Source organism: Chrysemys picta, chromosome 2, assembly GCF_011386835.1.
Source record: "Chrysemys picta bellii isolate R12L10 chromosome 2, ASM1138683v2, whole genome shotgun sequence".
NCBI classification, from domain to species: Eukaryota; Metazoa; Chordata; order Testudines; family Emydidae; genus Chrysemys; species Chrysemys picta.
In genome coordinates this window covers 29,305,807-29,328,470 of record NC_088792.1, presented here as the reverse complement: position 1 = coordinate 29,328,470, position 22,664 = coordinate 29,305,807, and the positions used below count along the sequence as shown (strand labels likewise).

The following is a 22,664-nucleotide window of genomic DNA, read 5'->3' as shown; positions in this document are numbered from 1 at the left end:
GCAAGAGTTGCCTTCAGTTTTCGTTCTAATACATATTTCTTCCTTTTTCTCTTCTCTTGGCAGACATGGTAGCTTGGCTGCCCTAGTCAGTGAGGGTAGACGTTATTATAAATTGGTCTCATCTTCCTCTACCAGTGCCAAAGTCTCACTAAGACTAAATAGTATTACTTAAGAGAAGACACTCCCTCAGTATGTAGCTGTTAAATGTAACTGCATTTTAATTTTAGAACATGGTTTTTGTTTGTTTGTTTTGTTTTTTCCTTAAATACTGTGATTAACATGATCAAAGAAACTAAATTGGGGACTAAGTGCAATTATTGCATGACAAGCTGCCTAATATGCAAGGTCGCACACTGTTCTATTCTGTGTACATTGAGATTTGAAACCATTTTTTCACCTTACTAGGAAGAACAACAATATTTCATGATGCTAACACAGTTTCAGGTTCAGCTATAGACAGACATTAGCCTTCTACAAAACCCAAACTTCATGGGGTGAGTTCAGGATGTAATAGTAGCCTTAAGTTGAAATTTCCTGGCATGCCTTTTTTGTACACATTTTGAAGTTTTTTGTGACTGTTAAACCCATGTAGCAATCAACAATAAATAGGACAATTTTTCTAGCATTTTATCCTTTTATAGGCTGAAGAGAAATACTAAAACACTTTTTTACAATTACAGAAACGCAAACTGTGATTAGCTTTGAATTAAAAATGTTCCTTGATATATGCTCCTATTCTGTTCATTTTAAGGACCCAGTTCAGATAAGATATGTGATGTCTATTTTAAGGTGACTTGGGGGGAGGGATAGCTCAGTGGTTTGAAAATTGGCCTGCTAAACCCAGGGTTGTGTGCTCAATCCTTGAGGGGGCCACTTAGGAATCTGGGGCAAAATCAGTACTTGCATCTGCTAGTGAAGGCAGGGGCTGGACTCGATGACCTTTCAAGGTCCCTTTCAGTTCTAGGAGATGGGATATCTCCATTAATTTTATTTTTTAACAAGGTACTTAATGAGAATAGGGTTCATTTACACTGTAAAACAAAAGCAAAACAAAAAACCAACCCAGCAGCAGTGAGTCTTATAGCCCAGGTCAACTGACTTCGGCTCCCGGGGCTTGTGCTACTCGGCTAAAAATAACAGTGTACACTGAGTGGGAACCTGTACGCTGCTATGTTTAGCCCTGTAGCATGAGCCATGTGAGCCTGAGTGAGTTGACCTGGGCTCTGAGACTTGCTGCTGTGTTTTTTTGTAGTGTAGACATACCCCTGAGCACTCTGGAGAGCATGGTTTCTGCTAGTGACTCATCCTTTTAGCTCTCTTTGGATTAAATGTATTGTTAAAAAATGCAAAATAGCTGTTTTTAAAAAAAATTAAACTAGTAAACCCCAAGATTTTATTCAAGTGACACTCTGGCAAGTGGCTCTAGGATTGTTTTAGCTTAAAACAAAACATAAAACATAAAAAAAAAAAAAAAAATCCAGTTCCACAGGTGAACAGTGGAGTTTTACCCTCCCATGTGCACATGTAACAGATCATATTTCTCAGCCCCCCCAGTCTTTCTACCATTGGGTTAGTTATCGTTGGCACTCCCTTCTCTGTAGCTTTTTATCATTAATATTCCAGCTTGACAAAAATCCACCCAAACGATTATTTTTAGCTGTCTTGGGGTTGGTGGGAGAAGGGAGTAGAACGCTGAATATTTTAAGCTGTTAAACCATACTGTCTACAGCGGAAAGTCTTCTTCTTTTCATGGTTGGCCTTTGGGATAATCCTTATAATGTCAAACATATTGCTTCAGCAATATACATTTACCATCCTGATACCAGCCACAGAAAAGTAAAATACGCAATATACGTCGGTGTTGTAACCTTTTTTGTGTGTGTGTGTGTTAACATTTCAAAGGGTTGGATGTGAGAAGAATGGGATTTCGGTAATTTAGAAGCCCTTAGAGATCTGTGACACTACAAAATCAGCATGAGTTTTAACCAGTTGTTTTGTGTGAAATATTACCTTTTGAGTGAAATGGTGGTTTTTTATTTCAATACCTTAAAAGTTTTTTTCACTGCAGTTACTGTAGTTTTCCCTTTCTACCCAAGTAGATAGTCAAATTTCAGGGCCCTGGGGATGTTCCAGTTGGAAGTAGCAATTGATGGACTGTTATTTTCTTTGATGCAATCTTGTTTATTTCAAGGAATGTACAAAGTCTTTCTCTGAGTGCAGGAGGAATCAGAAATGAAATAAATAGTTTCCTATCTTAAAGCCCCAAGCCTCTTTAGCCAACAGACCCCAAAGTGCTCTCTCTATCCCAGGGTCACACTGTACTCACAGGCTACTACTGGACTGTCTTGCTTTTTTAACTCTGTTTCTTTGTTCTTGTCTTTTCCTAGTTTGTGTGATCCTACACCCACCCACCTGGGCACAATACCCAGTGGAACCCCCAGCCCACATGGTGTTCGTTTTTGGGCATATTCTGTTAGGCCTTGTTTTAGGTGTGGCCCTTTTACTGTTTCTCACAAATATTTTAAGAGAAGGGTATATTTACATATCCGCTTGAACAAGGTTTTTAATTCAGCTCTCAAAATGGTTTCACCCAGCTCATAACAGTGTAAATTTTGCACCCCAAGAAATTGTCTGCTTGGCAAATTTGAATGTTTAAGTTAAAGGGACACTGTCAGGTCCCATTTAGCTGGAGATTCATACTTTTTTTTTTTTTTTTTTTTTTTTTTTAAGTAAGCTTTTAAGAAACTTAAAACTAGATTTTTTTTCAATATTCTAGTAGACAGTTCTTTCTAGAATAAATACTTGAATTGCAGTGTGTGCAATCCAAATATTAAGGCATTGTGGTAGGCCATGAGAACCTGAAAGTGAAATTGAATGACTGTGTGTGGTTTTTTTTTTTTTTTTTTTGAGAGCCTGACCTGTTCCATTATTGAGAGAAAAAATACCTCTTAAATAGCAGCACTACTCTTTCAACTTTCTCCTAGAATACAGTGGTCCTTAACCCACACAAGAGGCTATAAAAGGGTTCTGATTAACGTATCACCTTAACAGATAGAGTTTCTGTCAGTGTAGCATCTTTCTGTCTACTGTGCTGTTGTGTTAGCAGTATAATCTTGAGACCTGGTCTGGGATGTGAAATTGATCCCTAATTCTTGTATTATCAAAGGGTAAATAGGATTGTCTGTCTGGTTTACCCCCTCTGTTCATGCGTTAGTTTGTATAGCTCTATTATATTTCCTTTCTAAACTCATCCCAATCTTCTCTCTCTCTCTCTTTACATGGAAATCTTTCCAAGTCTCTAATTTTTCTCATCCCATCTCTGGATCATATCTATTTCTGCTATATCTTTTTTGAGATATGATGAGCAGAGCTGAACATAGTAGTCTAAGTGAGAGTGTATTATTGATATATTTGATGGCATTATAAATTTCAATATTATTTTGTAGCCCATATGTTATGCATCCTAACATTACATTTACATTTTAACAGTTGCTGTTAACAGGTTTTATTGCAGGGGCAATGATATTGATCCTTTATTTTCTCAAGCCTACACAACATCAGATCAAATAGCTATCTCTAGGGTGATAAGATTTCGTATTTTTGATCTTCGGTGCCTTCTGACATGAAATGACATTTGTATTTTGAGCATGCACTTTCTCTGGTAACGTATGTATGTGAGTAAGCCACTTAGTTGCTACGCTTTAAATGGAATTTAGTTGTTTTTTCCCCTTGCTTAAAAAGTACTGAGCTGTGTAGGCTGCTTTCCTCTTGTTACAAAGTTACAAGCAGATTCAGTCCCTTAGCAACACTGTTAAGACCTGCAATTCATAGAACAAATGTCTCAATTTCTGTCATTGGTGCTCTGCCAAACTTTAATACCTCCAGCTGTAAATCTTCTCTTGCTACATATTTTTGCATTTCTCTCTTAATGTAAATGAGAAATCTCATTTCCCTATTGGGACCCAAAACCGATCCATTTGGCGGTTACATTGAAAAACAGGTTACACTGTTGAGATGGCGAAGTTCTTTCTTTTGTCCCCTTCTTCCTCCTAAAGAGAGGTAACTTACACGAGTGCGTTAAAATAAGATTGTTGTGGAAAGTTGCTGAAGTTGTCTGTACTGTTGCCTATGCCTACCTGCTGTTACAATGTTCTGTTGATCCCATCATCCCTACAAGCAACTTGTTCAAAGTAATCATACTTTGCTAATCAAAGAGTACATCTTCACTACCCGCCGTATTGGCGGGTAGCAATCGATTTATCCGGGATCGATATATCATGTCTCGTTAAGACGCGATATATCGATCCCCGAACGTGCTCACCGTCGACTCCGGAACTCCATCAGAGTGAGTGGCGGTAGTGCAGTCGACGGGGGAGCCGCGGCCATTGATCCCGCGCTGTCTGGACCCCAGGTAATTCGATCAAAGATGCTTCGAAGTTGCGTATCTTGGATCGATTTCCCCCTCCCCCCCAGTGTAGACCAGCCCAAACACTAGAGGGAATGCTACATATTGAGTCAGCACACCTGCCAACCTTTGTGATAGTATAGTCAGCTGTATAGCTTAGCCTGTCTTATTTACTTGACAAAAATTAATAGAAGTGCCTAGACTGCAAGAATGTGTGCAGACTTTCCTGGTCCCGTGTCAGTTTTAGGAATGGGTTTTTAATCTTTCTTGCATCTTGGTGATGCAGTCAGTGCAGATACAGTGGGAATAATTTAAGACATTTAGTGTTTGCCAACTGCATTATCTCAGACCATGATCTCAGTACGAAAATGATGCAAGAAATAATTTGCTGTGCATGTCCTCAAATCAGCAATACGCATAACCATGTATTCAAGTCCATTCCATTAAACACATGCTTATGTCCTAAAGCACTTCAGTCTGTGCTTAACTCTCAGCAAAGAGTGGGACTTAAGCACATTCTGAAGTGCTTTGCTGAATCAGAGCATGCATGGGGATAATGTTGGCTTAAACCATTGTTTAATCTGTCCTTCAAGATGCTAAGCAGGTGAGCGTGTGTAACATGAAGATCGTAAGTAGTCCCATTGACCTCATTCTGCTTTTTAGTTTAGTGTTCTGTTTCATTCAATGATCTGGTGGTAAAATTCACATTTCCTATACTTTATTACTGTGTTATCTATAAGAGATTGCCAGCAAATACCATTGATATTAAAGTAGCACATGATAACACTTACTTTGATGGTATTGTCTACATTTGAGGTTGTTGCAATGAAATAACTGGAAGCAAGAGAAATCTAGTTAGATTGGTCTGCAAACGTAAATCAGAACCGTTGGTTGGTTGGTTGGTTCTCCAGAAAGATGTGTACATTAACTTTTAAAGAACACAGTCATAATGTTTTTTGTGTGCATATAGCTGAGATTGATACAGATCCAGGCCCTGATTCGGAAAAGTATCTTGAGTTTCAGCACGTATTTTAAGTCCCATTGAATCTTTCCCTTCTTTGAGTGATTGCACATGTCCATTCTACTTCAGGTATGTGCGCACCTCGTTTGCTGTTGTCAGAGACTTTTTCCTCAGCAGTACTCATCAGGGTGAGGCTTGTGCCCTCTGCTGCCTCATGATGGTATAAAAGACAAAGCTGCCCCCAGATACCCCCTAAGTTCCTCCTTACTGCCCGTAACAATTGTTGGAGCATCTTGTTTTACCTTCACAAGCTTTCCCAATTTGTCTCTTTTGTACCAGTTGGACTCATTTAGCTGTAGTTTTAGTATTAGATAGATTTTAGCGTTAAGTTTTACTTTTAGAGTGTTATGCACGTCAGTTCCTTTAGTGGGTTCTGGTACTGGGGCTGGAGCATGCCTTGGTCATGAGGCTTCAAGCCTGTCATTCCTGCAAAAGACGCTGCCAGTAAGTGACTCTCATTCCAGGTGCCTGACATGTCTTGGAGAGTCTCAAATTTGGGATCGGTGTCCAGTTTGTAGGGACTTTAAACCAAGGACCAAAGAGGCAGGGTGGCCAGACTTAAATTTCTACTGAGGCAGGCAGTTCTGCACCCTCTCTGAGCATTCCCACTCTGGCTGCCAAACATATGTGGTTCAGTCAGGAGCATTACTCTTGCGTTGGCTGACTCCTGGCACCAGTCTCCTTCCCAGGCACTGAGGAAGAAACACTTCAAGTTACTCTTGAAGGATTCAACATTTGGGAGCGGGAACTCCATCTATCTGCAAGCTTGCTGACCTTTGGTGCCTGGAAGCTGAGTGCACTTGAATTCAAGGCACTCCCCAAGGAAGTCATCCACTTGGTCAGATCTGTTGACTCTGGTGCTGGCACAGGCACTGTTGAGACCAGCTCCTGAAGTAGCACTGTTTAAGCTCAGTGGTGCTGTCTGTGGTGTCCTACCCAGCAGGAGGCTATCCCAGTGCCATCAGCTCTGGAATCTTATGCTGTGGCATGGGACTTATTGAGTCTATTGGTAGCAGTTTCACCAGCAGTTGAGGAGTCCTCTTGCACGGAACCTCTGACTGGGTAAAGCATTGCTGACTGCTATGACCCAGCATGTGGTACCATGGGCGCCTCCGGATCTGAGTGCTGCTTCATTCAGTGCTGTCCAGAGGGAAGCTGTCAGTGATCTCTCTGGCGCTGTCTTCTCCGGCGTCTCAGTACCGATCATCAGCATCGAAAGGAATAGCCGCCCCCCCCCCACGTCAGAATGAGCTGATTAATCTTCGGACTTGCAGGTTGGCTCGTGTGTCTTTCAGTTGCATCTCATACCTCACCATTCCCCTCCAAGGGCTTACCGCTACTGGTAACCTCTGGAGGGGCCCATCTTGTCAAGCCAATAAAGCCCAGTGGCTGTTTTGGAATCCTTGGGAGTTTCCACCTGCCTCCAGGTTGTCTCCATGCCCTCCCGACTCTGCTTCTTTGAGTAGGTAGCAAGACCCATGCCACCAAGTAGAGTTGGAGGCCGGCTCAGTATCGAATAGGAGGGTATTGCCCGGCAAGTGCCAGAGGAGGCTCCATTGTGGAGCTCGTGGCTTCATCCTCTTCCTCATCTGATGAGGCAGTGGTGTCGGAAGGCTTTGTGTGATAGCTATCAGGACCTTTCAAAGAGGGTGGCTTCTGCCTTGAATATCCAGGTGGAAGAGGTTTGCGAGTTGTCCTACAGACGTAGTGACATTCTGGCCACCGTAGGACCTGGCACTTCTGATTGAGGCTCTCCTGGAGCCCACCGAAGTACAGTGGCAGACTGCACCTTCCCTTCCACCCACATCATAGTGGGTTGAGTACAGGCATTATGTACCCTCCCCCAGTCTGGAATATCTGTAATTCATAAAACAAAAAGTCCTGGCCATCAAGGTCTATCTAGCAGCTATCTTGGCTTTCTGTCCTCCTGTGGCCAATTGATTCATTTTATCCTTCATTTTATTGTCTGATGTTATGATTAACTAACATGTCATGTCATATATAATCATTGTATGCTAAACAGATTTAAATTGTAGGATTATAGAAGCATAAGATTGATTAGTATTTAGAATGGATTAGGTATCTAAGTAAGTCGTGCTGAAACGCTGAGGCCTGTAAAATGTCAGCTTAGCCATACTAGGCCATAGGCTTAAGAAATGCTTGATGTAAGTGTCCAAAGAATGACCCTGTGCCACAAGATAATAGGAGAAGATGTGCCAGTGGGTGGTATTATGGAAAAATTAACTGCAAGATTAATTTTTGATTAGAAGACACTCGGTAGTTACATTTTTCTAACATTTGCCCTAGTTGCAGGGTGCACTATGTGCATAATTGCTAATGAGAATAAAAAACTATAAATAACCTATGAAAAATGTGTACCCCAATATTCTTGGGGGACACAATACAAATAAGGAAAAAGAGAGTGGACACTTTCATGCAAATTCATAGAGTGTAGCAAATTCTACACAGAATTACAAGATAAGAGGGCTACCAGATTGGGTAAAACAAGTTCCCTATGGGAAAACTCCAGAAGGAACCATCCCTCTACTGATGATCAATTGGCAAGGCATCCATCAGTCCCTAAGAAGTTAAGGATGTGAGCATGATTATACTTGTGCATAAGTCTTTATAGAATTCTGTTTGCATGGGTAATCATAACTTTAATTGTAACTTTTTAATAAAACTCGTAAAACAGACTAGACCTTTTACTTGTGACTGTATGTGTGGTCACTATCCTTGGTCTTTGTGTTCCTAGAGGCTCTAAATCTAAAGCAGGTAGCAGAGGTGACTTTCACTCTGAGCTTGAAACTGTAGCTGCCAGAGCCAAACCTGTGGTGGTGTAATACAACGTTACTAAATTCACTTTAAATAAAAGGCTACACTCCGATTGATGATTGTTCTGTTTTTTCCAATTCTATGTTGATCACGTTTTGTAGTGTCTGGAACTGTTACACCCCCCCGCTGGAGAATCCTGTTCCCCCATAGGATTTAAGCATGATGTCAAAACTAATAGGTCCTCCCTTTGAACCGCTAGCTACCTGTTCCTTGCTACATCTTTAAATGAGGGTAGCCTTTTTGGTGGCAATCAGTTTAGCCAGGAGAATGGATTAACTTTGTGCTCTAATGTCTGGACCTCCATATATGGTCTTCAATGACCAGATTTACCAGCATCCCCATCCGAAGTTTCTTACAAAAGTTGTGTCTCACTTCCACTTCAATCAGGCAATATACTTGCCTTCTTTCTTCCCAAAGCCTCATGCTCATAAGGATGAGGAAAGAGTCCATGCTTAGGATGTCAGGCGAGTGCTAGCATTCTACTTGGACAGGACTAAGCTGGTTAGATCAACCTCACAATTATTTGTGGCAGTTGCAGATAGGATGCAGGGACTTCCAGTCTCTTCTCAAAGGATCTCATCTTGGATATCCTCTTGAATACGCTTGGTCAATGTAGTTCCACCAAATGGGGTAATGACACGTTCAGCAAGGCTGTGTCTGTGGCCTTTCTAGTTAAGTGCCTATTCTACATACATGTAAGGTGGCAACGTAGACTTCAGAGCATACTTTTGCCTCACATGCCATCTCTCAGCAATCTAGAGGTGATAACAGATTTGCATTTGTGGGCCTCCAGTCCTTGTTCAGGTAGACTCCGATCCCATCTCCAGATCAAACTGCTTGTGAGTCACTGAAGTGGAATGGACACGTATAATCACACACAGAAGAAATGGTTACTAACCTGTTCCGTAACTGTTGTTCTTAGAGATGTGTTGCATGTGTCCATTCCATGACCTACCCTGCTTCCCTTCTTTATCAGTCTCTTCAGTCAGAAGGAACTGAGGGAAGCTGGAGGTGGCTCTGCCTTTAATACCATCACGCAGCAGCACGAGGTAGCAGTGTTCATGTGCTGCCCTGATGGGTACTGCTGAGAGTAAAATCTCCGACTACCATGCCCTGGACATGAACACACATGAAGTGGCATGGACAGGTGCAACACTTCTCAAACAGCAGCAGTTATGGAACAGGTTAGTAAATTTCTTAAGCTCTCCTTGGCCATGAAGTCTAAAAAACACTTGATGCCATGGTGTGGCCACTGCTTGTCATGCTGACCAGTACTGTCTCATCGGGTACATCCCCACTGGAATAAAAGACTGGTGCATGGCTGCAGCTGGTTCGGGTCAGCTGACTTGTGCTCGCTAGGCTTAGGCTGCGGGGCTGTAACTTTACTGTGCAGATGTTTGGGCTCTGCTGCGGCTGTGAAATTGACAAGAAAGCCTAGCTCCCCAGCTGTCTGCTGCCTAGGCTCCTTGAAGGGAGCCTGGCTGCGCTGAGGCTCCGAGCTCGGTTCCCCCCCCCGGGCTCTTGGTTCTCCACCAGTAGCACAGCAGCCGATTGGACTCTGGGTGTGGGTCTCCCCACCGGAGGCAAGAAGCCCCGGACAGCTTAGCAGGGAGGCAAGAAGCCCGGGGGGAGCTGTGCGGAGTTGAGAGCCTTGGCTCTCAGCCCCCTGCACTGCCCCTCTTCAGTCAGTGGAAGCGCTTCAGGGAAGGACACGCACCACCGACAGAAGGAGAGGAGTGTGGACGCTATCTAGGTCGACTTAAGATTGTAGTGGAGATATAATGTCCGTGTTCAGTATTTCCAGTTTCTTTGTTACTTTGGTTGAGAGGGTTCATTATTACCTTAATGTGCAGGGTGTTGACCCAGCAAACTATCGAGGGTCGTGAATTACCTGTGGATGAGTTGTATTATTTTATTTAGTCTTATGATACTGCTTTTGTCATACTTACCTCTTTTGCAGGGGATGTGTATGTGTGAGATTTTCAGGCTTCGGTGATTTTGTTGATTTTAAAAAATCAAAATAAAAAACTCAAGAAGGAGTAAAAGGAGAGTTGCAAAATTACTTATTCTTTGCCTATTAGGAAGATGGACGCTAAAGAAAGGCCAGGCAGCATTTAGAATGAAAGCCAAAAGAGATTCTGACATTAGCTTATTTGGCACATACTACATCTGGATCTTGGAAACAAGAATCAATTTCAAGTCAATATTTATTCTCCTTTGCCCGTCTCTAGCATGAAAATCTTTTTTTAAAGGGCATCTTGATACTGTAAACTAATTTTAAAAATAATAATAGACGTTTGTTGTTCATAACTGTGGCTAAATGCATTTTGCATGATAATAGCAAATTTGTGACAGAATCAAAAGCACTTTATTCTATCTCTTGCACTGACTATACAATATAACTCCTGAATTCTTCTTAGTGTATTTGTGAATCTTCTCATTCAAACAACACTGAAGGGAAATTAACAGCTATTGTTAGGAAATGCCCTTCGAGGGTTGGTCTTTAGTTTTGAGGCTTTTTGGTGGGGAAACACAGAGGCGCTTGTATTGCTACTGCTCATGCGATCTCTGTTTTGTTGGAATTTCACCCTCCCTGGGTTCATTTGTTTAAGCACTTTTTACCAGCACTAATGCTCACTTAAAACTTTTAGGGACAGATATTCTATTCAGCTGTTGTGAAGCAGGAGGTCACATGCCTCATAGCTTCAGTATGCTGAGCATACTGCACGCACCAGCAGCTCCTTGTATCCCTCTTCTACCCCATGAGATCCCTGTGTACCACCCTCCCATGCCCCTCTATTTCAGGGATGAAAAGTTTCAGAGTAGCAGCCGTGTTAGTCTGTATCCGCAAAAAGAAGAACAGGAGGACTTGTGGCACCTTAGAGACTAACAAATTTATTAGAGCATAAGCTTTCGTGGACTACAGCTCACTTCTTCGGATGCATATAGAATGGAACATATATTGAGGAGATATATATACACACAGACAGAGAGCATAAACAGGTGGGAGTTGTCTTACCACCTCTGAGAGGCCAATTAATTAAGAGAAAACAAACTTTTGAAGTGATAATCAAGCTAGCTCAGTACAGACAGTTAGATAACAAGTGTGAGAATACTTACAAGGGGAGATAGATTCAATGTTTGTAATGGCTCAGCCATTCCCAGTCTTTATTCAAACCGGAGTTGATTGTGTCTAGTTTGCATATCAATTCTAGCTCAGCAGTTTCTCGTTGGAGTCTGTTTTTGAAGTTTTTCTGTTGTAATATAGCCACCCGCAGGTCTGTCACTGAATGACCAGACAGGTTAAAGTGTTCTCCCACTGGTTTTTGAGTATTTTGATTCCTGATGTCAGATTTGTGTCCATTAATTCTTTTGCGTAGAGACTGTCCGGTTTGGCCAATGTACATGGCAGAGGGGCATTGCTGGCACATGATGGCATATATCACATTGGTAGATGTGCAGGTGAACGAGCCCCTGATGGTATGGCTGATGTGATTAGGTCCTATGATGATGTCACTGGAATAGATATGTGGACAGAGTTGGCATCGGGGTTTGTTACAAGGATAGGTTCCTGGGTTAGTGGTTTTGTTCAGTGATGTGTGGTTGCTGGTGAGTATTTGCTTTAGGTTGGGGGGTTGTCTGTAAGCGAGGACAGGTGTGTCTCCCAAGATCTGTGAGAGTAAAGGATCATCTTTCAGGATAGGTTGTAGATCTCTGATGATGCGCTGGAGAGGTTTTAGTTGGGGGCTGAAGGTGACAGCTAGTGGTGTTCTGTTATTTTCTTTGTTGGGCCTGTCTTGTAGGAGGTGACTTCTGGGTACTCGTCTGGCTCTGTCAATCTGTTTTTTCACTTCAGCAGGTGGGTATTGTAGTTTTAAGAATGCTTGATAGAGATCTTGTAGGTGCTTGTCTCTATCCGAGGGATTGGAGCAAATGCGGTTATATCTTAGGGCTTGGCTGTAGACAATGGATCGTGTGGTGTGTCCTGGATGGAAGCTGGAGGCATGTAGGTAAGTGTAGCGGTCAGTAGGTTTCCGATATAGGGTGGTATTTATGTGACCATCGCTTATTAGCACAGTAGTGTCCAGGAAATGGACCGCTTGTGTGGATTGATCTAGGCTGAGGTTGATGGTGGGATGGAAATTATTGAAATCATGGTGAAATTCCTCAAGGGCTTCTTTTCCATGGGTCCAGATGATGAAGATGTCATCAATGTAGCGCAAGTAGAGTAGGGGCGTTAGGGGACGAGAGCTAAGGAAGCGTTGTTCTAAGTCAGCCATAAAAATGTTGGCATATTGTGGGGCCATGCGGGTACCCATAGCAGTGCCGCTGACTTGAAGGTATATATTGTCCCCAAATGTGAAATAGTTGTGGGTGAGGACAAAATCACAAAGTTCAGCCACCAGGTTAGCTGTGACATTATCAGGGATACTGTTCCTGATAGCTTGTAGTCCATCTTTGTGTGGAATATTGGTGTAGAGGGCTTCTACGTCCATAGTGGCCAGGATGGTGTTTTCTGGAAGATCACCGATGGATTGTAGTTTCCTCAGGAAGTCAGTGGTGTCTCGAAGATAGCTGGGAGTGCTGGTAGCGTAGGGTCTGAGGAGAGAGTCTACATAACCAGACAAGCCTGATGTTAGGGTGCCAATGCCTGAGATGATGGGGCGTCCAGGATATCCAGGTTTATGGATCTTGGGTAGCAAATAGAATACCCCTGGTCGGGGTTCTAGGCATGTGTCTGTACAGATTTGTTCCTGTGCTTTGTCAGGGAGTTTTTTTAGCAGATGGTGTAGTTTCTTTAGGTAATCCTCAGTGGGATCAGAGGATATCAGGAATCAAAATACTCAAAAACCAGTGGGAGAACACTTTAACCTGTCTGGTCATTCAGTGACAGACCTGCGGGTGGCTATATTACAACAGAAAAACTTCAAAAACAGACTCCAACGAGAAACTGCTGAGCTAGAATTGATATGCAAACTAGACACAATCAACTCCGGTTTGAATAAAGACTGGGAATGGCTGAGCCATTACAAACATTGAATCTATCTCCCCTTGTAAGTATTCTCACACTTGTTATCTAACTGTCTGTACTGAGCTAGCTTGATTATCACTTCAAAAGTTTGTTTTCTCTTAATTAATTGGCCTCTCAGAGGTGGTAAGACAACTCCCACCTGTTTATGCTCTCTGTCTGTGTGTATATATATCTCCTCAATATATGTTCCATTCTATATGCATCCGAAGAAGTGGGCTGTAATCCACGAAAGCTTATGCTCTAATAAATTTGTTAGTCTCTAAGGTGCCACAAGTCCTCCTGTTCTTATTTCAGGGATGACTCCCTTCAACTGCACCCTATTCCCTTCCAGGGGTTCTGTGTGCTGCCCATACCAGTGTTCCCCAGAGCTCTATGTATTCTCCATTTTCTTCCTTCCCCACACCATGCTAGGAGCTCTGTGTGGCCTGGTCCCCCATTCTGTTACCCCCCTCCCCCGCATCCCATGCCAGGAACTGAGTGGGTTCCCGCATTGCCTCTCCTGACCCCCACCTTGTGATGTGTCTGGGAGAGAAGTCATTCAGGGTGTCAACATGTTAAGCTCTAGGGGAGGATGAGCAGGGGTGGTGTTATGCTGGAAGGTATTCAGGGATGCAGTCAACCAGTTGTTCTGTAGTTGATTGCAGAGGTGCTTGTAACTGTGGCTATGCTAAACAGATGGCAGGGGCTCCAAGTGTCCCTGACAGTATTGCCAACTTCCAGAGATCAAAAATCATGAATCGGACCTCCCAAAATAAGATTTATTTATTTATTTATTTTAAAGATTGGATTATGTACTTTAGGTCAGTCTCTCTTGATTTATTTATTTTTGAACTCCCCCGGCCCATCCCAAGTGTGTGTGCATGTGACAGTGTTGCCCACTCTTCCATAGGTGCTGGGTAGGGAGATTTTGGCCCCAGCTGCCAGAGCTCTCCCCCTCACATTTACCTGTCTCCTGCCCGGCAATTAATTCTGTCCAGTCTTCCAAGCCCCCCGGCCCTCACTTCACCTTCTCAGCACACACCCCACCAGCTCAGCACCCACCATCAATACAGCCCTGCCTCACCCTCCTCATTTCAGTTCCCCTGCAGTCACCAGGACATAGTTCAGCCCTCCAAGCCTCACCTCTGCTCCTTTCAGAGTACTTCACCCTCCCCAGGCCTGGGGGAGGGGGGGCGGGCTTCAGTGGGGTCCTCTCTCCCACATCCCAGGCTGGAAGGGTAGCAGCCGGCAGCAGGAGCCCTGAAGTGGGGGGCTGACAGTGGGAGCCCCTCCTTGTGGAAGTGAAAAAAAATTCTTGAGATTTGATAACTCTCTTGTGAGATCATGAGTAAGGCTTAATTGTACTTAGGAATGGTGTCTCTCACAATAAATTTGCATGAGTTGGCATGTCTGTCCTCATTTCCCCCTCTTTTGTTTTTCCGCAACCCCACCTCCAAAGGCACAGAGTTCTCTGCATCGGTGCCTTGAGCATTCCCTGAAATTCTGGAATTGATCAGATGTGGCATTCAAAAACTATTATGTTACAGATAAGCAGAGAAATGCAGAAATGACTTCAAGATGAGGGTAGGGCTTTCATAGACTAAATTGATTTACACCACCTGAGGATCTGTCTTGTTGTTTTAAACTGTTAGTAGAAATGGTGAAGTATGTCCCCTAATTAGCATGGAGTTCTTTGTGCAGAATAAACTCAGGTTACAATGAGAGAGAAATTTCTTCAATAGGTTGCTAAAGGAAATCTACAAAAAGAAGAACAGGAGGACTTGTGGCACCTTAGAGACTAACAAATTTATTAGAGCATAAGCTTTCGTGGACTACAGCCCACTTCTTCGGATGTGTTTCAAAACAATAGACTAACAGGACAATACACTTTCCAGCATGTTTTCTCAATTCCTTTCCCCTAAGGGTACATCTACACTACAGGGGGGAGTCGATTTAAGATACGCAAATTTAGCTACGTGAATAGCGTAGCTGAATTCGACGTATCGCAGCCGACTTACCCCGTTGTGAGGACGGCGGCAAAATCGACTTCTGCAGCTTTCTGTTGGCGGCGCTTACTACCACCTCTGCTGGTGGAGTAAGAGCGCCGATTCGGGGATCGATTGTCGCGTCCCAACGGAACGCGATAAATCGATCCCCGAGAGGTCGATTTCTACCCGCCGATTCAGGCGGGTAGTATAGACCTAGCCTTAGTCATGACTTTTGCCTTTCATGTGCTTTTACTCTGAAAAGGCTTAGGGTTTGTCTACACTGGCACTTCGTCGGCAAAACTTCTGTCATTAAGGGGTGTTAAAACAACACCCCCTGGAACAAGAAAAGTTTTACCGACGAAAAGCGTCCTTGCGAACAGTGCTTTGTCGGCAGGAGCGCTCTCCTGCTGACAAAGACGCTGCCGCTTGGGGGGGGGGTGGAAGTTTTTTGTTGGCAGGAGAACTCTCCTGCTGACAAACAGCACCTACATGGCACAGCTGTGTCGTTAAAAGTCTCATAGTGTAGCCATAGCCTTAGTTTGTTTTATAATTGAATATACAGCTGCTTTTCTCACAGATCATACCCCAAGTTTTTTCCCCAATGGGCAGGAAAATGCAATCAAGTGCAAACATCATGTCAAAATAGGAAATTCCTAGTTTCACTAGTTATCCAGGACTCTTAGTTGTTGACTGCACTTCTGAGAGCTAGAGATAAAGCCTAGAGTCTATAGTAAAATTACTTGTTTTATATTCAAACAAGTGATCTCAGTCTTATGGACTAGAAGACATCACTATCTAGAAAGCACCATCTCTTTATTTACAGAACACTAGGTACTCTCTGATTTGATTGGTGACTGTCAGCACATACGGATTCGTAATGTGAACTCATAAATTAAATAGAGCTGTAGCCACTGAGGTGGGGTTTTTTTTCTTTTTTTGCTTTTCTCTCCCTGCCTCAGAGAGCTGTGCAGCCCTGTCTTCCCAGCTGCTCTGTAAAAAGAAGAGAAGACCAACAAGAATGGGGTAAAGAAAAAGAGCCCCAAAGGAGTCAATCAGCAACATAACCATGTGTCCCACTGCTGCTGGGTCCTTAATCCATTGTGCATTTGAAAGCTGTGCACACCCACCAGTCTGGGCAGAAGGTAATTTGGACATCTCATGAGCTCTATCAAAGCGTGAAGGAGGACAGGTAGAGAAACTCTAGTGAAACAAGAATGCAGAACTGTAGGCTTTATTAGGGTCGCTTGTAGTGATAAACTCAAACCAAGAGCAGCATCTTCACTCCTCAGAATGTGAATTTCATGTTAAGTAGTTTGAGCTTTCCTCTTTCGGGCCTAGTGTAACTATCTCATTACCACTTACAATATCACTTACAGACACTTTCCTAATAGCCATAAACTCAGGATAGGGAAATTTTGGCCCTTTTTTAATAGTTTTCCATAGGGACAAAGTCATCTTTCAGAGTTCCACGTTTTGTTTTTCCCTCGAAAGTATACCTAGATTACATCTCAAATCCCTGTTTTCCCCCTGCTCCCAGTCCTCCTGTGGACTATGGATTTCCCACTGCATAGAGTAGTCAGGTTTTCACGTCTGGATAGAGTATTAACATAATAATGAGACAAGATGTTGACTTTCAGAAAAAGCAAAACTCCTGTTTATCTTCTCCTGTCAAGGAGGGGGGGAAAACATTTTTTTTTTTAAATAATTGCTGGGAAGTGGCTAGTAACCTATATTAGGGAAGACTCTTATAGAAATGAAGGGAAACAAAGCATTAAAATGGGGTTTCCTTTTGACACTGTAGCAAAAGTATGAATAACAGAGAATGGGGAACTTTGTGGTGGTAAATTTATAAAAAAACAAATGGCACACAGGCATTAGCATTTGGATGGAAAGCTCTTGGAAAGGTACTGGGGTCGTCTTTTACAAAAAAAATGTTGGGCAAGATGTATGCTGTTTTTTCTCACCGGTTACATACTTTTTCTCCCCATGTGCACTGTTTCTATACGAAGCCTGTATGTTAGATTCATGCTGCCATCAGTCAAGTAAAGATTCTCCTTGGTAGTTCAGGAAGACCCAAATGAATATTGGGGTGGGGAGAGGAATAGAAGAGGCAGCTCCCTGCCTCTTCCAGTGAATAGGAGTCCAGGGGAGGGCAGAATAGTAAACACACATCATAATAATTGGAGATTGTGGTGTGGGAGGGAGGGAAAACACACCCAGATAATGCTCCCTTCCCTGAAAAGAGTCCTGGAGGAGGCAGGGAGCAAGGATTTCATGTTTATCAGGTTCCTATTGGCTTGAAAATGATCCAGATGATGAAGGTGCCAAGGATAGCACTCTGATAGGAACCACCAGGTTCCCATCCTTTCCAGCAGAGTGGTTGGAAGCAGTGGTGGTGGCTGGACTGGGCTGCTTGCCAAGGGAGTGGTTGGACTCCTCTTTAGATTTAGCCTCTGTTTCATAGATGTGAATGCATTCCCTCCCTCCCATTCTTAAATCAGAGTTTAGAAAAGGCCAGTGTCACCAGATGTGGCTTCTGCCGCATCCCAGAGTTAACTAAAGATTTTCTTGGATTAGCACACTTCATTTAGGTTAATCTGGGGTGTTCTGGGTATTTCTTGTGATTGGAGTTGCATGAGGCATTTCTTTTCTTTTGTGGTAACTGTCATCCTGAAAGATAGACACTCATTTCACCAGGAGACACGAGCTGTGTAACAATTTAAGTGTTCAAACATTCACTTATAATTAAAGTGCTTATGCAAAGTGCTACATCAAAAGCTTTGGAGACTGAGCTTGGCTGTTCAGCCACAAAATGGGTGCAGCATAGGGAGTGTTGGTGTGTGCTTTTCCGCAGACCATGTTAGTTTGCCTCAACCTTGACTTGAAAGGACCGTTTCTTCGGGTGATGTAGAAACTGGAGTCCTTAGCTGGAAGTCCTTAGCTTCTCTACTCAGACTGCCTACAGATTGTGTCTATATGTATGTTGTAGATACCTGCCCAGTAGGAACTGTCCTGAGACCACCAGCTTACCCAATGGCCTACTCCATGGGAAAATAGTGGAGGGGGATGAGGGATGTTTAAAAAGCACTAGTGTTAAAATGTGTTTTTAATTTTCTGTCTGACCTTGAGCTGAAGCCCCATCTTCTTATTAGAAGATAATTCGTTACCTAGTGGCTGTCTGTGAAGGGGGAAAGAGATGAATTCGGAGCAGAAAACTTCTATTGACAATTTAATCTCTGCTATGCTATTGTGGGTATTGCAGAAGAGGGTCGACACACTGAGAAGAAAATGAGACAGGAAAGCATGTCAATACAGAGCCAAGTGAAAAAGCCCTTTCCCGAGAGTAGATGGTCTTAATATATATTGGGTAGCTGGATAAGTGGAAAGGCTTTTATGAATTTTTAAAATGCTTTTTGTTGGAGGCTGTGGATAGAGTTCACCAGGAGGAACTGTAAGAATCTGACTATTGACCTCAAGTACAAGCTTTGATATTCTATGCCACTTTATACAAGCAATAGGAGTGCTAAGCCCAAGGTGTGACGGGTTGGATCACAGAAACCCCCTTGGGAGCTGCCAACCGATGTGACAAGACTACCTCTGCTCCTGTTTTCCCCGCCAGCTCAGGACTCCAGCACCCTGTCTTGCTGAGCCAGACATGCCAGTCTGCTCCAACACAGACCCAGGGTCTGAACTACTTGCCCCAAAGCTGCAGGTTTACCTGAAAACAGCTCACAGTAGTGTGCTTGTCTTTAGCACTCAGATGCCCAACTCCCAATGGGGTCTAAACCCAAATAAATCCATTTTACCCTGCATAAAGCTTATACAGGGTAAACTCATAAATCGTTTGCCCTCTATAACACTGATAGAGAGAGATGCAGTTGTTTGCTCTCCCAGGTATTAATACATACTCTGAGTTAATTAACGAGTGAAAAGTGATTTAATTAAATACAGAAAGTAGAATTTAAGTGATTCCAAGTAGTAACAGACAGAACAAAGTAAGTTACCAAACAAAATAAAATAAAATGCGCACATCTACGTCTAATCAAACTGAATACAGATAATCCCATCCTCAGAGATGCTTCAGTAATTCTCCCCCCCTCCCCCCTCCCGACTGGATACCTTCCAGGCCTGGGCCCAATTCTTTCCCCAGTACAGCTCTTGTTCCAGCTCAGGTGGTAGCTAGGGGATTCTTCATGATGGCTCCTCTCTCTCTTTTTTTCTGTTCCACCCCTTTCTATACCTTCTGCATAAGGCGGGAACCCTTTGTCCCTCTGGGTTTCCACCCCCCCTCACTGGAAAAGCACCAGATTAAAGATGGATTCCAGTTCAGGTGACATGATCACATGTCACTGCAAGACTTTATCACCCACTTGCCAGTACACACACACATATGAAGACTCACAGGTAAAACACAGCCATCTGCAGATAATGGTCCTGGTTAATGGGAGTCATCAAGATTCCAAACCACCATTAATGGCCCACACTTTACATAATTACAATAGGCCCTCAGAGTTATATTTCATATTTCTAGCTTTAGATACAAGAGTGGTACATTTATACAAATAGGATGATCACACTCAGTAGATTATAAGCTTTGTAATGAGACCTTTTGCATGAAGCATATCCCAGTTACATAATATTCACTTATCTTATTTTTATAAAACCATATAGACTGCACAACGTCACACAAGGTCCTTGGGCAAATCCTGTTTTCTGGATTACATTCTGCCTAATTTATATTTACCATGTCTCTTCTTCATGGAGAAGTCGTTATCTGAAAACGCAGCCCTACGCAACAAAGTGGCTTGTTGTGTTTTAACTCCGAGGTGGCTATGTTTCAGTGGTGTATGAATGATCCAAGGGACTTTGCTATTGCTATTGTGTATAGAAGGTGCTCAGACACTACTTTGATGGGCAGCAGTATAAAACTGTAGGATGTACGGTGTTTAAAGGCTTTTGAGAGCTGCCTAGGTGACAAGGATTATTTTAGTTAGGATTATCATATTTCAGGTTCCCACAAAGAGGACCCTGACGGAATGGGGGAGGGGGAGGGGGAGCTGGAGTGGGGGTACATTTGGGTTGTGCTGAAGGAGGTTTTTGGGGGATGCAGGAAGGATATATGTGTGTTGGTACTGGGAGGCATCCAGTTGGAGATGCTGGAGGGGGTACCTGCTGCGGGGTACTCACTGGATGTGAGGGGCAATGTCACGTCCTGTCACAGTGGGAAGGCGGCTGGCGCAAACCTAAGACTCAGCACCAGCTGTCAGTCAGCGTCCCTGTGGGGGCACCTCCCCAGGGCTGGGAGCCAGGGCCTGGGTGAGTGGGATCTGTCAGCTGTGGCTTCAGGGGAATGGATCAATCAGCTGCGGACGCAGGGGAGGGACTAATCGGGAAGCAGGCCAGTCAGGGCTCTTTCTGAGCTGCAAAGACTGCTCATCAAAAATCGCTGCTTGTTCAAAAAATCCACCTGGACAGAAGGCAGAGGATCATAAAAGAGGCAATGTCTGGGAAAATCCGGATGTATAGTAACCCTAACTTTAGTATTTGCACTTTATCAGCAAACAGTTATTTTAGGTTTGTCGTAAAGAAGTGAAGTTCAGGCACCTTGAAGCACAAAAATTTATTTTTGTGCTTCAACTTCAATGCTAAGTCAGGCAGCTCTGGTTACTATTGTGATTTTACTAAACTGATACAGTTGTTTTCTTCACAAACTCCTACCACTCTGCTGAAATTCAGATAGCATTCAACCAAGCAATCCATACTTCTACTGCTAAACACTTTGGTCACCTCAACGATGTCGTGGAAATGAATTAATTCATGTTTAAAAGGAAACTTCCTTTTCCCTGTTTATCCAGTGGTAGTCCTCTTTTGAGCTTGCACTGATGGGCTGTATTTACCCGTCTTTCTTGATTAACAAGTAGAAATCCAAATAGAGTACCAAAATTTTAGTGCCCTCCGGATCCTTGTTTTTTCTCCTCACGCCAAGCTCTAATTCTTGCTTTTTCTCAGCAAAGATACACATAACAGTACCAAGTTATTATGTAACGGAAAGAAAAGAAAAAAGCAGAAAATGCCAAGCTACAGATTCTTTCTATTGCCAAAGCATTTTGCTTAAATCCTCCCTTCTTTGAAGGGGTGGATTTTGACACAGACCCCTGAGGGAAAATCTGTCTTTTCTCACTCATGGAGTCACTTGGCTAGAGTTGAAAGCAGATATGATACTGTAGCAGTGGATATAGAAAATAGAGTTTCTGCTTTAGTGAACTCTTTGAAAGACACAGTGATTGGTTTTGGCCACTACCCCAGTTCTGAAGGTCATTTTCTCTTCCCTGATGGCTTTGGTTCTTGGGCTCTCTGTAACGTGGAATGTCACCGGGCCTTTCGGTGGGGTCTGCTACTTTGTTCTGAGGGCACAGACCCTGTATTCCTGATGTTTACGAGGCAGAGAATACAACATATTCCCTTGAAACACATTTTAATTTGGCTTTGGCTACCTCATGGTAAGGCCTCCGTATAGGAAAATTTTAGGATGTCATCTGTTCTTTATATTTTTTTTCCCCTCCTAGCACTATAATTTTGAACTCTCCTCTGACTTTTTTGGGGGCGTCTGGCTTCCCCTGAGATGTAGAAGATGGGCAGTGCCCCTATTTTTCTTTGTTGGATGGGATTTCTTTATACGCTGTGTGAGTTACAGATTGGTAGGTCTGAGGATGCAGAAAGTATTATTTTGTTTGTAATTGTTTCTGTATCTCTGATAAATCAATCAGGGTTACAGCTCCTTGAGCTTAATTGCTCTGAGATTTAGATTATGGAGCAGGAGTAAATATTTAGTTACATATTAATTCTATTTTGAGATAAATACATTCAGGGTGGCTCCGCTTGATATCTACTCAGCTTTTCTTTTTTTTATATAAAGTGAGTTGTAAGTAGTCCAAGATATTGACAAGAGCTTTTTCCATTTTTTTTAAAATAGATTTCTCTCTTCTCCCCCCCCCCCCCTCCCCCCCCCAATCTCTCCTGTTGCTGTGTGAAAGACCCATGTAAATCAGGGAAAATTATACCTGAGAAACAGTGAATGTGTTAGCACTGTTTTTTGTGTAGTCAGTTAGGCCCTAATCCTGCAAACACTTATGCATGTGTTTAACTTTATTCTACGAGTACTTCCTTGAGGTCAGTAGAGCTACTTGTGCATAAGTGTGTGCAGGATTAGGACCTTACATTCCAGTCCAACTCCCATCAAAGTCAGTGGGAGTCCTTTCGGACCTTTGCTTGCTTTTGGGTTCTTTCCCAGCTGCCAGGATAGAAAAACACTTAAAAACAGGGAAGTGTGATAATGAATTAAAACAAACAAAATCCTCAGGGGGACTCCAGGCAGCTGCAGTACCTAAAAATACTTTTATTTCA

At 43.0% G+C, this 22,664-nt stretch overlaps 1 protein-coding gene across 3 annotated transcripts in view; it reads left to right on the top strand.

Annotated features, from left to right (window-relative positions):
- CCNY (cyclin Y) overlaps positions 1–22,664 on the top strand; it is a 210,989-nt gene that overhangs the window by 15,430 nt on the left and 172,895 nt on the right. Inside the window, exon 2 of one of the 3 annotated variants that reach the window (XM_065582845.1) lies at positions 16,220–16,402. The exons of the other annotated variants lie outside the window; for them this stretch is intronic. Coding sequence (XP_065438917.1) covers positions 16,327–16,402 — 76 coding nt within the window. The 5' untranslated portion in view covers positions 16,220–16,326. The remainder of the gene's footprint in view (positions 1–16,219; positions 16,403–22,664) is intronic. 3 annotated transcript variants of the gene reach the window in all.